This window comes from Nothobranchius furzeri, chromosome 9 (genome assembly GCF_043380555.1).
Source record: "Nothobranchius furzeri strain GRZ-AD chromosome 9, NfurGRZ-RIMD1, whole genome shotgun sequence".
NCBI lineage: Eukaryota > Metazoa > Chordata > Actinopteri > Cyprinodontiformes > Nothobranchiidae > Nothobranchius > Nothobranchius furzeri.
The window spans coordinates 70744411-70761041 of NC_091749.1; the positions used below are offsets into that span (position 1 = coordinate 70744411).

Sequence of the window (16631 nt, forward strand, 5' to 3'; positions counted from 1 at the left end):
TTGTTGTGAAGAGTCACAGAAGATCGTCTGTTGTTTTTAAGCTTTGATCAAAATGGTTTCGACTCAATCATTTAACCTAAGAGTCTTTATTGTTCAAGGAATCACAACTCAACAACATGCTGTTTGACAGCCGTATGTGATTAATCATGATGGAGGTTAACGGAGTAGATTGGTGAAAACATGCACCAGATGGTCCTGTTGGCAGCCAGGGTGTGAAAGTAGACTAGAAAATTACCATCATCATGCTGATTTGAAGCTGTCATCCACATCTTCAGCAGCAGCTCTTAGGCTTGTGTAGCCGAGTAAACGGCTCCTCGGTGAGCTGGCTGCACATGTTGAGGTTTCTCTCGAGTGGGGCTGGTGGTATTGAGCTGGCTGGCGTACTAAGGAATAATTATGGTTTTCTTTTGGGATGGTGGTGGTGGAGGAGAAAAGGACTGAGCATACACAGGGGATCTTTAGCTCCAGTGTTATAGGATGGATTTGGTACGTAATGAAACCTGAAACAGAGATGTGGTGGGCTACATCAGCTGGAAACTCTCACTTACACACATTCTTTCTCCTTTTTTGTTTAGAAATTATAAATATTCAGTAAGAAAAAAAAGCAGAGTTTATTTCTTTTCCTTTTTAAGTTCAGTTTAGTTTGTTTTTTCTTGTTCATGACAGAGGTTGTATCAGAGTGCGGTAAAAAGCACCACATCAGGTCCAGATTCAGGCTACAGTTTCGTTGCATCATTTGAAGACTAAATTCTTAATAAAGTTGCCAGTTAGTTAAATTGTCCCTAAATTAAAATAATCTGCTGTTGAGGTTGAAGCATTCTGAGCAGAACAGTAAAGGGGGACAGGAAGAACCCTGCAGCAGAACCAGAACCAAGCTCGAGATGGGTGGTCTTCTGCCTGGACCCACTTGGCTCTGAGAGGACAGAGACAAACCCAGAAGGACAGGACCAGTCATCCTTAGTCACCACTGGATGTATTCGAGGGGTGGCATGTTGTGTTTTTGGTATTCTCACACAGGATGTGGGGCTAAAACTCAAACTACTCACCTACTGAATTGAATTGAACTGTAATCAGGATGTTTTTCAAGCATCAAACATTTTCTTATACCTATACTTATTTTAAAAAAACAATATTTGAACATAGAACAAGTCAACAAAAAGTTGCCACCTGGGAAAATATTTATTATCAACGTTGTAGTGGTGATGATTGTGCTATATATTTGTTAAATGATCAATAAGGTGTGATGCTCCATATAAATATGATTTATCAATCTGATTGGTCTTTGAATATTTGATTTAGTACGGGTCATTTTGATGAAATACTTGGCCTTTTGTTATGCCACAAAGTTTAATATTACAAAAAGAGTCCCCATCATTTGCATGCAGGAGGGCGGGGCTTAAATCCAGTACTGTAACCGGCCACTAGGAAATGCTTGTTTTTTTAGTTTCTGCTTCAATGTTATTTATTATTAAAACACGATATTTTAGTGTGGTGTATCCTTAGAGGTGGCCATTTCAAAACTGAATGAAGACACTCTCTAGTATTTTTTAAATTATTTAAAGGTGTGTTTGATTGAAAAACAATTTTTACATCTTATTTCGGATTATAATCCCTGTGACAAAAGAGTGGTGTTGTAAATCTGCTCCTCTACCACTCCTAAAGGTGTGGTTTACTGAAAAACCATTTTAAAATTATTACTTCTGATTAAAATGGGTCACTGAGTGTTTAATGCAGGCTGAACATGAAAATAGTCTCCTACACATATCTCCTGCATTAGCTTCTGATAGAAAGCAGACGGTGAAACTCTAGGATTAGAAAAGCCTGACAGAGGTACACACTGTCACTTAACACTCATGGACTCACCCGTCAGGACTCACGACGGGGAAGGCTGCTGTTGGTTTAGCGTCCAGGAAACGGTAGAGAAAGTCTCTGCTAGTAGAAGCTAACCGTTAGCATTAGCTCCTCCACCACACAGCAGAACTTCTCCAGGCTTGTGTTATTTGTAAAGGTGAAACGTCATTGTTGCAGAGCAAATGGAGTCAGTGGTAGTGTTGCTGTTGACCAATCAGAGGAGAGATGTCCACATATCAGGAAACAAGACTCCAAACCCTGTTCCTGAAAATGGTACACCAGTGCTTTTTTTCTCCAGAGTATGACTTAAGGCCTTCATTCTTACTAGAGACCTCTACAAATGTACAAATTAAACTAGTGTTCCACACCTTTAGGCAAGGTATTTTTCTCCATAAAGAGAGGAATATTTAATACAAGGTGTTCTGTAATATCGTTGGCACATTGGATTTGAAGTTAAATAAATTCCCAGAAGAGAAACGTGTCAAATGGCTAATTTTACCTCTTGCCAAGAGGACAGTTCAGTTTTTTCAGTTTTCATACTTCTGAAGAAAACTTTCCTGCATGTCTAGTTTGGGCAGTGTTCATATTTTAACAGCATTAAAGCCTTTCTAGAGTCCTAGCAGGGTGTAAACCATCGACATATAAATATTGGACAATGGGTTTCCATAGGCTCCAATAACACGTTTTTGAGGCCAAATGGGAGGTGGCCACCACCGCCATTTTGACCGTGTCACAGGTTCCGTCAAGCCCAGACAATTCCACAAAAGGGAAGAGAGGTGGAGCTGAGGGTGGGGCTGTAAGGCTGGGATCAACTGACAACACCAGAGCTTCTGAGTCAGAGATACGCCGGGCTGACCGCTGGATAAAACCAGGTGGAACACAGAGGTCTCCCAGAGCTCCACAAGCCGGCAGCCGCACAGCAGACAGAAGCCGCGATCAGACAGAGATGCGCCGAGCTGTGGGGAGGGGAGAACCGGGTGGAACACAGAGGTCTCCCGAGAGCTCCACAAGCCGATAGTGGGAACCCGGCTCCACCAACATGTTATATTTCAACCCATTTTCTAAAGTGCAGCATTATGTTAAATGCACTGGGTTTATCCTATTACATTTAAATTTCATGGTTAAACAGTACATGTTAAAATCTAAGCTCAGCTCGGCAGTGACCTAAAATACATAAATATAATTTTACTTACCGAAAAAAATGAAGTGGAGACTCCTTGGACGCTCTATTAGTGCAATTAATGCCACAGCAAGTCATTTTCTCCAACAATTGCACAAAAATATCCAAACAAAAATACACAAACACAGAGACTCAAAATGCCTGAACAGTTTCCAGGCCAGACTGAGGCTCTACTGAGGCCTTTCCACGGAGCTAGCTCTGTGGTCACGTGGGTCTGATGCTCATTAATTATACAGAATTTTAGGCTTTTAATACACTTAAACAGAAGAGTGAGAAAAAAATTCACCCCCCTCAGAGTTGTCATGAGTGTAAACTAGATCATTTAAACCAAAAACATGTTTTGGTACCAGGCTGTAAACATGTTTATTTCTGCTGTGAAATTGGTATTTTTAACATGGAAGTCAATGAGGATTTGCTCGCTTCTGACACCAGCCCCTAGTGGATGAGGGTGGAACTGCAATTTTTGGTACTTCCGGGTTGCACTCAATTTTTGAGCCGCAATGTGGGGGCTTGGTGTAAACCTGACCATCTACCGAAAACGACATGTGAGGTTGCCATAACACAGAATAATACAAAACACAAAACTGAACTTTCATTTTGTTATGCGTAAATAAGGAAGAAAGTGATTTAAACAACAAATTCGGTCATTCCATATATTTATTTCATCTCATTATTATTTAAAAAACCAATTGGTAATTAAATTATTCAGCCGTGTTGTACCAGATGTGCAAATAACAGCAAAGTACTCTATTCACCCACAAGTATGTTTGTTATGAATCCATAACCAATATTCTAAGCAATGTTCTCTAAAATTTGTTTTGCAAGAATTATTTCCACAATGTTCAAGCTCATTCATAAAATAAAACCTTGGTCTTTATTTGTGTACAGGCTTCAGAATAAAAATGATTATTTTTTGGTCACTAATTCAAGGCCGTTCTCACACCTGGAATGATTTGGCTGGGAGTTGGACGTTTTTCTCTGCAGGTGTTTTTCTAATCCAAAAGGAAACATCGTGGACTTATTCAATCACTGCCATTTCAATATTGGATTTGTCCCAAGGCTTATACGTTTAGATTTAAATTCTATGCATCTTTAAACTAATAAAGCCCCATTTAGACTGCCGTTTGTGTCAAGCAGACATATTGATGGCTTCACTTGTTGTGGTGCGACGAGTTTGTGAGCACATGTGAAACGTCTGAGCAGCCAGCTTCCGAGTACTGGCTTCTCTAGCTCGTACTTCCTGTATTTATTAAAAGCAATGGCATTTAAAGCTTAAATCAATGCTGAAATAGCATCCTGTTAATATTGTTAGGTATCAGCAGCTACTTCTGGTGAATGCTGTTAATTCAATACCAGTAGCTGGTACTGGGAGGACAGGATGAGATAAAGCTAAAGGCAGGGAAAGATAATCAAATCCAAAAGTATGTCCCTATAAATCAGTCATCCGGTTATGGAAACGATTCCCAAGCTTTACTAGTTCCAGCAAGTTCACAAAGCCAGTAAACACCAACCTGGTCTAACTGGATTAGTTGATTCATATCATTAATTACCAATGAAGTCATGGTAATAATTTAAATTTAATATATTATCAGTTACTTACAGTTCATAAAGCTAAGTCATGTGAATATTTAATACCCTCACACCAACGCTAACATTTCTGCTCCCAAAACTGTTCCACATGAAACGTACAATGTTACAGCACTGTCTAGAAACTAGTGCTACTCAGGGAGTGTTTAATAGCGTTATGGAAACATACATACTCAGCGGGGTGGGGGGTTGTCAGTTCATCACCTTTCAAAATGGCCAAAGAGGGACGTAGGCTTTGTTTACGATTTGTGAGCCCGCGGGTGTGCAGAGTCTGTGCTAGCTAACGCTGCAGCACTGGCATTTGGAATTCAACCGCAGGCACACAGCAGCGTTTTGTTAAGATCCTAAGCCCTAGAAGACGGCTAGAGTCTAATGTTGAGTTAACAATGCTAATGGTGAGTTGGAAGCAAACAGTTGGCTCTAAAAAAATCTCAAGCTACTTTTTCAAGTACCAGCAACTTGATATTACAGCGAAATGTATTTATCTACTTATTAATTTACTTTGCGTGACTTGTCTTTGCTCGCTACCTAGAAGTGCTGATTCGTAGCTGGCAACAGCCACGAAACTCCCGAATCAGGAGTAAAAAAGTCACTCGTGTGTTTAGAGAATGGGCTGCAGTACCCAAATCTTACCACAGGATGTCATGCTGACTTCATTCTTGCATAATGTGTTCACCATGCTGTACACAGTCAGGATAGTGGACTAAATTAAAGTAGATGGTCTGACTGTAATGAGGGTGTTGAAGTAGGAGTCAGCTGAAGTACTTCAGGCATCTGATTAGGGCACCTCATGGTTTTCTAAGCCACACTGGGAAGAGAGCCCATGGTAAACCCACAACTCGGGCCAGGGAGCTCCTCCAGGAGGAGCTGGAGGGTCAGGTTCGAGTTTCCGTCTTGCTACATCCACGCTCTGACGTTTAATAATGAATGGGAAAGGGATGAATACGTGGTTGGGCTTTGGTTTGTACGTTCTCTGATAAAACAGGAAACAAACATAGTTATAATTTAAACATTATAGCTTAAACCAAAGATTAGAATGGGACTATAAAGGAAAAATGCATGGCAATAAAAACAATACATATTGATTGATATCAAAAATTATTGTTAACTTTACAAAAATGTAGATAATTATTTTAAGTGCAGCTCTGGCCATTTGACAACATCACTTTTTGGTAAAACAAGTTGGTTGTGTTACCTTACTTGGTTTTATTGACACTTTACGAAAGACTGTTATTTGTTTGTTTTTAATCAATTTTCTAAAAGTCCAAATATTGCCGTGCTGATGAACTACTCTAATCTTTTTTTCTGGCCAGTTTCCTCCGGCTCTCCTTGCTGTTTGCAGTCTTGTCGGTATGTGAAACAAAACCAGAAATACTAATATGTCACACGTCTGGTGCCTCGTCACTTCTGCTTTTGTTACGTTTTAGTTGGCCGTTCTGTGTTTTACCCCCTAATAAAACACGACAGGGCATTTCTGTGGATGCTTCTTTACCCAGGTCACCTTTAACCTTGGAGCTGAGAAATATGGTCCTCTTTTCTTTAACAGAGACCCTCCTTTGTCCCTCCTGCTGTTTTTACATCTGAGCTCCTTTAACGCAGACACAAAAGGAACCGTAAAAGCAGAGCCATTTGCTTTGGAATGAGACCAGGACTTGAGAGATCTATAAAAAGCTTTGAGCTGTGTGTAGGTTTGGCTGAAGATCCCATCAGATATTCAGATTAGAATAGTTTTATTACCCACGAAGATCTTTCTTTGTGTGGACGATGGCTGGTCCGTTACCAACAAAACAGTCTCCGATGAAAGAACATACTGTTCGAATTCTGCAAGAGCAACACAGTAATGATAGAGAAGCCTTCGTGTTAAAATGTTAAATAAAAACTTAAACGTGCAAATTTATGTCGCATAATATCAGAAGCATTTGTTTATTCTGCAGGTTTCGTTTTGTGAGGAAACCCTTCAGGCTTGTTCAATCCAACAAAATAAACGTTGACATGACATTTACGTCCTCTTTGTTTGACACCGGAGACCGTGAGTTCACGGAGCTCAAACAAGTGCACTGTGACGTTAGCTGGTTTTGTCTGGCAGCTATTAAAGAATTCATTGTTGCTGCTTGAAAAGGATGCCGTTAAACTTCCTCAGCTGTTGAATTTTTATAATAAACCTCAGCAAGGCACCATTTAGCAGAGGCGTGCAGCTAAATCTGCAGTTTTACCACCAAGAAGATAAGCTGGTCTCTTTTTACCATTCTAACTTAATTATGGAAGGCTCAGTCTGGTTTTAGAGCTTTAATACGAGATTAATTACAGTCGTTATAGTCAGAAAACAGCTAGAACATAAATCTCGCTAGTTTTTAGGTAGACATTTTATCTTTGGCTCTCTCCTATTTACAGGGTATCCGCGGGTCCTTTAAAAAGTCTTAAATTTGCTTTTCCAAATTTAAGGTCTTAAAAATCCTTAAAAATGACAAATAATCCTTAAATGCAGTTTCCAAAGGTCTTAAATTACCACAAAGACCCAATAAAAAAGATTCTTTAATTTCTATAAAATTTTCATGAATGTCTAGTTAGTGTTCAGCTTTTTTGTGTACGATGTTGGCGTAAACGGAACCGTACACATTCAGTTGGTTGTGAAAGGGGGCTATTTTTAGATGAGCACATTAGCTGGTTAAGCTAGTGGGCGCTTGTGCCATGTGGAAGTGCAAGTTTAATGGTAACGGGATGGCTAATCCCACGTTTGCGACGTGGTTAGCACCGTTTCCAGGCAATAGCTGGAAATTATAGCTTAAATTTGGTCAAAGTGGCCTTAAAAAAGGTCTTAAAAATTCTTAAATATGGCTCCCTTAAACCTGCAGATACCCTGTATTTAGCGTTGGTATGTTACTGGTTAATCAGCCAAAATGATAAAAATGTAGAAAAAATGCAATAAATCAATAGAAAACTCATTTATTTTTCACAAGACACGGCGATTGTGAGCTGAGGCAGCCTAGCGTTTTCTGACCTGCAGATTCCACTTATGTCTGACGTTCTGTTGGAGAACCATAACTAAATATCACACATAATCATTTCTGCAACTCGTTTTATTTCATCATTAATGGGTAAAGTCATTTGTGCATCACCCAAAAATTAAATACAACCCAACTTTTCTGACTTTACCATGTTCATGGAAAAGCTCCAAGTGCTGCAAACAAGTAAAAATTAAATCTCGTTTGCTTCATTTTTGTGAGTTGTCACAAATAACCGCCTTTAGGTGGTGAAAACTGAATCCTTGTTTACCGTTTCCCACCTGATGCTTACGGTAGATTATCTGTAAACGGAAAATCCTTCAGCTGACTCAAAATAATGAGTAAGAAATGTTTTGCCTGAATTCACAGCCCATTGCCCGTTTGATTTGATTTGCTCGTCCAGCTGCAGATGTGGATCTGGTTTGTTGGCTCAGCTGGCTGGAGAGTAAATTATTCTGGAGGCTGTCGAGGAGTTAATTCCATGATTCTGTGTTCAGTAAATGTCAGGAAAGTCGTGATCATGTGGCAGAGAATAGTAACGACTCCTCTGTAAATAAAAGTCGAGCTAGTATAAGGTAGCTAGTCTGTCACTGGGCTTCAGCTGTTGGAGATGGGGTAGTTTGTCTGGAAACATTTACGAGTGCTTCTCTCTGTGAGCTGCAGGGCCTCGCATCTGAGTCGCTGCACATTTGTGCATGTTCAGAAAATTTAAGAGACATTCAACCAGTGAAAGAGAGCGAGCCCACCTGGAGTCCTACTTGGTTTAGTTTCCACGAGTCCGAAGATGGGAGAAAACTGAGCCAACTTTGGGAAGGCTTGGTAGATTTAATGTGTGCTACTAGGGCTGGGCGATATGGCCTCAAATCTATATTGTGATATAATCTGAAGCATGTGCGGTAACGATATATATTGCGATTTAGTTTTTCCTCTGTTTATATATGTCAAAATGACATGCTTTTAAATATCCTCATGTGGCAAATATATGCCACTTGAGGCAAATAAACCTCCTCCTCCGCCATTCTGTTGCCCTAATGTCAGCAGGGTGCACATCTTAGTGACGTCTTGTGTTATCGCGACATCGCGGTATTGCGATATAGCCAAAAACTCTATCATTTCCCAATTTTATATAGTTTCTACCTTATATTGTTTATATTGCCCACCCCTATGTGCTACACATGATCATAAAGTTTCCATAGAAAACCATTTTTATTCACATTTGTCAGTGCATATGTCGTCAAGGTTGGGAAAGTACTGACCTAATTGTATTTCTCTGCTTGCTCCCAGGTGCAGAGACCCGAGCTGAGGACTCATCTGTTCAGTTACATCCTTAATCCTCGTCGGATCTTATTTGACCTTTGTTGCACTCCTCGTCGTCTCCTCCGTACCCCCTCCCTTTCCTCCTCTGTCTTAATCTTCCCTCCTCTCAGCCTCTGGTTTGTTACTCAGACCCTCTGATGGGAAGGCAACACCGTAGTTGGCAAATGATGAAACCTGTCTGCTTGCCAACTCCAGACAGAGGATAGAAGACACAAAAAAGACTCGTAAAGGGCGGAGCAACAGTGAGAGCGAGACGCCGAGGCAGAAGGAGCTCCAACAAAGCTGTGAGAAGCAACCGAAGCAACAAGATGCCTCAACAAACGAAGCACACACGGTCCACTTGAGTGTTGTGTGCCAGCAAGAGACTCCTCGCAAGTTCAGGAGTGTTTTTACTTTTTTAACTGAAGTAAACTGAAGCCTCCTGCTCAACACAAGTTGTGGAGACACTGTGGGGCTCCCCGTTAACATCCGCTATGTCTCAGTGAGAATAGTTAGTCATGCCAGCCAAGGGGAAGTACCTGCTAAACAACCAGGAGCAGAAAAATGAGGGACTGTACCGCAGATACGCCTGCATCAACCAGTATCAGCCACTGGTTTTCCTGCTGGGCCTCTCCATGCTCTTCTGTGGAATTCTCCTCATCCTCTTCTTCACCCTTGGACTGGTGAGTTCTCACGTCACATATGATGATGAGTGTTTTTAAATTCTGGGGATGGGAGGGAATGTGGGTATGCGGGGCCTTTTTAACTTGTTAAGCACTTTGAGTTACATTCATTGTATGATTAAGTGCTAAATAAATAAAGTTTGATTTGATTTGAACCGGAAGGTTGCAGGTTCGATCCCGGCTCCCACCACAGAATGCTGCTGTTGTGTCCTTGGGCAAGACACTTAACCGCCTTGCCTGCTGGTGGTGAACGGAGGGACCGGTGGCGCCTGTGTTCGGCAGCCCTCACCTCTGCCAGTGCACCCCAGGGCAGCTGTGGCTACCTCGTAGCTCATCACCACCAGTGTGTGATTGTGTGTGGGAACGAATGGGTGACTGCATGTATTATGGAGCGCTTTGGGGGGTTGTAGAACCCTAAGAAGGTGCTATACAAACACAGGCCTTTTACCATTTTAGTCCTTGCAAACGACTCTTGTGCAGAAAAAAGATGCAAATCTCTTAAAACTTTGAGGAATGTTGAGTTTAGAGATATTTTGGCTCTGCATAAAAACTTCAGCGAAAAAGAAAATGACACAAACCATCAGTGCAAACACAACAGAGCTTTCCTTTTTTTTTCGATTTACTAGTAATAAAAACCATTTTTGTCATTCAAGTTAAGATTAGCATAAATGAGGAAACTTTTTGTTATAAAAGTGCTGGCATGAGTGGTTTTATTTCATTCTTGTAAGTACATTTTATGTATATAGCACTTACCACAGACAGAATCACAAAGTGCTTCACATAGATCAAAACAAAATAAAACAAAGTCATTAAGTCAAAATGCTCTCAAAACAGAATTAGATTAACATCAGAAAAAAAAGTCATAAAATTATAACATTTCATAAACAGATGAAAGATTAAAAATTTGAGTTAAAAATAGGAAAACAAAAGATTTAGGTAAAAGCAACTTTAAATAAAGGGTCTTTAGCTGTTTTTAAAAGTGTCAACACTGTCTACGCTGCATAAGGATAAAGGAAGATCATTCCAGAGTCGGGGTGCAGCAGTGGAAGAAGCGATCACCTCGACTTTTATATCTGGTCTTTGGAACTTCTAGAAGGTTCTGGTGGGTGGACCTGAGGGCTCGGGTCGGAGCATGAGGCTTTAACAGTTCAGTAATATAGGGAGGAGCTTGACCATGTAGAGCCCTGAACGTTATAATCAGGATTCTAAAATAAACTCTAAAGTTAACGGGTAACCAGTGCAGAGACGTCAGAATAGGAGTGATGTGTGCTCTTCTGTTTGCTCCAGTTAGGAGCCTCGCTGCAGAGTTCTGGACCAACTGAAGGCAGTCAAGGGCTTTTTTGTTACAACATGTGAAGAGTGTGTTACAGTAATCTAGACGGGAGGAGATAGAGGCATGGAGAACCATTTCTAGTTCATGTTTTGATACCAACCTTCGTAGTTTGGAGATATTTCTTAAATGATAAAAACCGTTTCGGACCAATGTTTTTGAGTGACCTTCAAGAGACATTGATTGGTCAAAAATAACACCCAAATTCCTTAAGTTTGTCTTGACGGCAGAAGATAAATGACCAAGTTTTAGACTAATCAGGGTAGCAGAAGCTTCTGAAAATATCTGCCAAGTATAGACATTTTCTAAGAAAGCCTACCTTTTTGTAATAATCTGAATTTATAAACGAGTGGAAACAGAGTCAGCATTCATGCATTTTGCTTTCTGCTGAAGTAACAGAGGCTTCATCAGTAGTTGGTTTGCATAAGCATTAAGATCCTCGTTCCCATTTAAATAAGAATCAAGATACTCAAGATAAGAAAACATAATTTAGATCAGTTCAACTGGGATGTTTCATTTTAGAAAAGGGACAGAATTAGCTGTACTTTTGAAAATATCCACCATTTCTGGGTTATTTTGTAAAACGTAGGTAACTATTATTTATTACTTGTCTTATCAACAGATTTCTTGGATAGCACAACTTTTTCTAAGCACAGTTTAGGGTTTTGCACCCCCCTCTCATTCTGCCAACCAAACATTGAAAAGAAGTGATCAGATCATTGTTCTAACAAAAATAGGGCAGGTGTGTCAGGAAATGTCAAAAGAAGTCTAATTAATTGTATCTTAGTGCCGCATGTGAGGGCTCATTGGATCTGCTAAAAAACGGTTAAAAGAACATTTGTTACCATTTAAAGGTCTAACGTTCCAGGTAGATCATCTCAACCATTGCTCCGCATGACTGTCAATCATTCTGGCGAACCATTCACGCAAGGCCATCGTCATACGTGCTCGTTGCTGGGTAGTTTTCACTTTCGGCTCATGCGCATTCTGTTTATTTGTAGAGCGATGTCTAGCGATGGGTACCGAATTCTGTACTTTTTAAGGTACCGACCAAATTTCATATGACCGACTGAGCACCGATTCACGTAATTTGAAACGGTGCCTCGTTTCGGTACCCGTCCTTCATAACGAGAACTTGCCTAGACAGCTGCGCATGCTCAAGAGCGTTATGTCGTCGGTCGCTGTGAGCGAGTTGTAAACAGAGCAGCATGGTAGAAAGAACGCACGCTAAAGCTTGGGTCCACTTCACTGAATGTGATGGGTAACTGGGTGATGATGAAACCAGCGACAACGATCTAAGTGAGACATCCTCATCTTGATCTGCTCCGGTAGGCAAATATAATGTTTAAGATAACGTTAGCTTGATATGTTAGCTTCCGTTTCGCTAATGGTGCGTTCGCTTTCTCCTCGGAACTCCGAATTTCCGACTAGAAGAACATGAACGCGCTCTAAAGTTTGGCTTCACTTTACTAAATGCGACGGGTGATTGGGTGAAGATGAAACCAGCGACAACGATCTAAGTGTGAGGCATCATTGTTTTAATCTGCTCCAGCAGCTAAATAAACTGTTTAAGATAACGTTAGCTTGATATTTTAGCTTCCATTGCCACCATTGTTATCATCTAATGGTGCGTTCGCTTTCTCCTCGGAAATTCTAACTTCCCAGTAGGAAAACTCAAACGAAAAAAGACGGCAAAAGGAATGAAGATACACAGTAAATGTAGTTCACAGTAAAGATGTTTGCTTCAGTTTAATTATCAGCTTATAAAACTACAAGGACGATGTTAAAATACAAACTGTTGTATGTTATTTATCGTGACATTTATCAAATATGGTTATATATTGAGAAAAATATATATATAATTATAAAAGAGAATTAAAATATTAAACACTCAAAAGTATCTAAAATTGGTACCGTAAAGTACCGGTATCGATTCCTAGGTACAGGGAATTGGTACCGAATCGATTCAAATGTCAAAGGTACCCATCCCTAGCGATAGCCGTCATTCCTCGCTGTTCTCTTCGGGCTCTTTTGAAAATGGCTGTCTGCGATAAGAAGAGAAAGGCCTTCGAAGTGAGAAATTAGTACCAGAGTTATTTGGGAGACTCGTTTCAACGATGGCGTGTGCTGAAATCGAAGGTTGGGCTCCCCACAGACGCCTCTGTCGCTGGTTTTCTGCTCAACAGATGAGCCAAAGTTTGGCATGCTATTTGGGGAAATTAACATCATATTACTGGTAGAAGTGCTGCAAGGCCGGCAGCTACTTGTAAACAGAGCGTGCACGAGGATAACTGGGCGTTCTCTCTAATGCGCATTATTTTCAAAACATGGGGAAGGCGGTTCTTTCCTGAAATTCATAAACATCCTCCACCATGCCTTTAAAATAAAAAATAAAAAACCTTGAATGGTTTAACACAGAAGTCTTAGGGATGATTGTCCCGGAGCTCACCAACATTTTAATTCTCTCACTGCTCTTCTTGTTGTAAACGATTCCCAGCTACTACCACAGCAGCGCAGTCGTTGTAAAATTGACTGGGTTATGACCGTTTCTCATTTTATAAGGCTACTTGATGTTGGCGGCCATATTGAATCGAGTTGGCTCGTAAAGTGCATCATTAAGTGATGGGCGTCCGGTGTTTACTTTCGGAGGCTTTCATCATTGTATCTAGAGGAGATATTTTAAAAACAGCTGATGAGAAAACGTGAAACGTGTCATTCTCAGAGTAAAAGGTGTAGGTGGTGTTTTTGTGTAGTTTCATTGTACTCCGTCCTGTAGTTCGTGAGATATTTTGCAAATTACTGCTCACTAGAACCCCCTGATTTCCTTAAGATATTAATTCAGATGAGACTAAAGCCAAACCAGCAGTAAAAAAACTCAAAGTGACAAAATAATAATAATTTCTAAGGAAACACTAAGAAGAGCTGTCAGGCTAATCATGCTCCTGGAGCCTGTTGTTGGATTTGGGACGTTGACGAGCAGCAGCTGAGTGGAGCTCATCCCACTGACATCTTTTGTCATCTTAGATTATGTTACTTTCCTCTGATGGAAACCAGTTTAACCTTCCTTCTATTGTGTTGCTGCAGGCTTGCGGCACACTCCCTTTTTCTCCTGCTTTAATCCTGGACAATGGCTTCATTACACCCTTCCACACGTGCTAATTTCCTCTGCTGCTCATGCACACATGCTCCACTTCACTGTGTGTTTAGCCCGTGAAGACTTGCAGGCAACATGCTTGTATCAACACCATCCCTTAGTCCGTTTCCTGACCGTTTCGGGGTTCTTGTTTGATGTTCCTCCTACATCTACAGGAGCACCATCAGCATTTCCATGGGCACAGAGAAGCTGGGAGAAAATGTGGGAATGCTGCTCGTGTGTTGTGTTACGGGTAATAGAGCGGCACAAAGTTTTATAAAGGAAGTCGCTGTGTCCACAAATCTTTAACGTGCGTTTTTTTCCTCCGTTCTCGGCTCAAACAGAACATCCTTAGCCTTCCTCGCCTGAGTCATTTCTTTCAGTGAGGCATGTTTCTCTCTTTAACTTACAGTAAAATATTTCTCCATAGTCTGTTATGTAAAATAAAGATTAAAAAGTGGAAAATAAGAAAAAGAGAGAAAGTATTTGATGGTAAATAATAGCTGCGTGTTTGATTTTTCTCTCCTGCTTCCTTCTCTTTACCAAAAATAAAGGTTTCATTAAGACACGGGGAGCTGAAAGTGGTTTTGTTGAGATCTAGCCTTTTCCAGCGCTGCCATGGTAACCAGAAAGCTCGGCACACAATGCAGGATGGCCTTCTCCTGCTCAGAGATCTATTAGCACCGACTTTGTGCATGTGTGTCACTCTCCAGCGCTCTTTTAACCCTTCGCTTTCTCTCATGTTCACCCTCCCACTCCCAAACCTGCCTCCACTTACAGCGAGACACTTCCAGAGGAATGCTGAATGACCCCATTGATGCTTCTGCATCCAGAGGGCGTTATTCTCTCAACCATAATCACCGTCTTTCAAATGGACTCCTTTTTCTTTTACACATTTTATGAAATGCACAGATGTTTTTATCTTGTTCTTTATTCTCTGTGTGTCATTAAGATGTTGGATTTTGAAAAGGGAGCAAAATAAGTCCGATTTCCATGTGTAAAAATATAAATATTCCACTTTTATTGATGTAATGACGTTGTTTTTTTGTGGTTGCACACATCTAGCAGCCCTCACCTGTTAAAAGCAATCACATAATTATAAATATGAGCTTTTGTTGACACTCTGTGGATTATTAGCTCACACAGTGATTATAAAACAATATGACACACGTCAGACACAGGAAGCCTGCCCGAGGACCTTCACACAGCACTAAATTAAAGCTGGCTTTATAGCCGTGTGACTAATGCGGAGTTGTAAAACGTGTGTTTATGTTCCTGTGCATCGCTGCCCATGCAGAGCGCAGAGAAACACCGTTCCTTCGTGAGCGTGGTGAGCGGCAGCCTGTGTGTGTTCCTGGCCGTGTCGGTGCTGGTGTGCACAGAAGTCCTCGCGCAGCGATGGAGGCTTTTGCTCGGCCTGATCATCTGGGCCACGCATCTCACCTTGGGGTACACCTTCATCTTCAGCAGTTCCATCGTCTTGCCTTGGGATCAGGTAGGTCTTACTCAGCAGAGGTAAAATATCCGTGTCCTACAGGTGGTGCTCAAGTTTCCCTCTTTGTGTTACCAGGTGCCTTTCTTCCTCTTCATCATCTTCATCGTGTACACCATGCTGCCATTCCAGTTGAGGCACGCTTTGGTGCTGAATGCCATCACCTCTTTGTCTCACATAATGGTCCTCACGCTGCGTCTAACTCTTTACAGCGAGGATCTGAGCCCAACATCTAACCTTGCCAGACAGGTAAAAATGTTAGTGTCATCAATAATTTAGTCTCTGCGTTGCTGCTGTGTTGGTAGGTGTGTAGATGTAATTACTGACCATCGTATCAGACCACATTTTGGATTGTTTTATATCACTCTTCTAGAGGGTTTGTAGATGAGATTATACCTTAAAGGCCAAGTTCACTGAAACCACTTTTACTTGTTCCTTATGAAATCCGATCGGTCACTCCGAGTTTCACATGCAGGCTGAATGTGAAAATAGTCTCCTACACCTATCTCCTGCATTAGCTGCTGACAGAAAACAGACGGTGAAACTCTAGGATTAGAAAAGCCTGACAGATCTACGTCACACTGCCGCTTAACAGTCATGGATTCGCCCATCTTGGCTCAAACCGGGGAGGCTGTTGTTGGTTTGGCGTCCAGGAAACGGCAGAGAACGTCTCGACTAGTAAAAGCTAACCGTTACCATTAGCAACTCCACCGCACAGCAGAACTCCTCAAGGCTTGTGTTATTTATGGAGATAAAACGTCCAAGCTGCAGAGCAAAGAGAGTCAGTGGTAGAGCTGTGTCTCTGTTAGCCAATCAGAGGCAAGATGTCTGAATATCAGGAAATAAGACTCCAAATCCTGTCGTCTGAAGCTCCCCTCTGTTCCAGCTAACTTCTACCTCCTGAAACACGAGCACCAGAGTTTTTTCTCCACAGAGATCGACTCACAAGGCATTCATTTATCCTAGAGACCACTGCAGATGTGTTGAAAAAAAAAGAGTAAACTTGGTCTTTAACAACCTTAAAAACCACCAATAAAAACTGAAGACGTGCAGAATTCCCAGTGTCACCAACAAAAG

At 41.2% G+C, this 16631-nt stretch overlaps 1 protein-coding gene across 3 annotated transcripts in view; it reads left to right on the forward strand.

Moving 5' to 3' along the window:
• Nucleotides 1-9225: 9225 nt before the first annotated feature.
• The window catches only part of adcy7 (adenylate cyclase 7), a 42125-nt gene continuing 34719 nt past the window's right edge, over nucleotides 9226-16631 (forward strand). For all 3 annotated transcript variants that reach the window (XM_054731931.2, XM_015952813.3, XM_054731932.2), the window contains exons 1-3: nucleotides 9226-9599; nucleotides 15360-15557; nucleotides 15633-15803. In XM_054731931.2, the coding sequence (XP_054587906.1) occupies nucleotides 9435-9599; nucleotides 15360-15557; nucleotides 15633-15803 (534 nt within the window). In that variant the 5' untranslated portion in view covers nucleotides 9226-9434. The remainder of the gene's footprint in view (nucleotides 9600-15359; nucleotides 15558-15632; nucleotides 15804-16631) is intronic.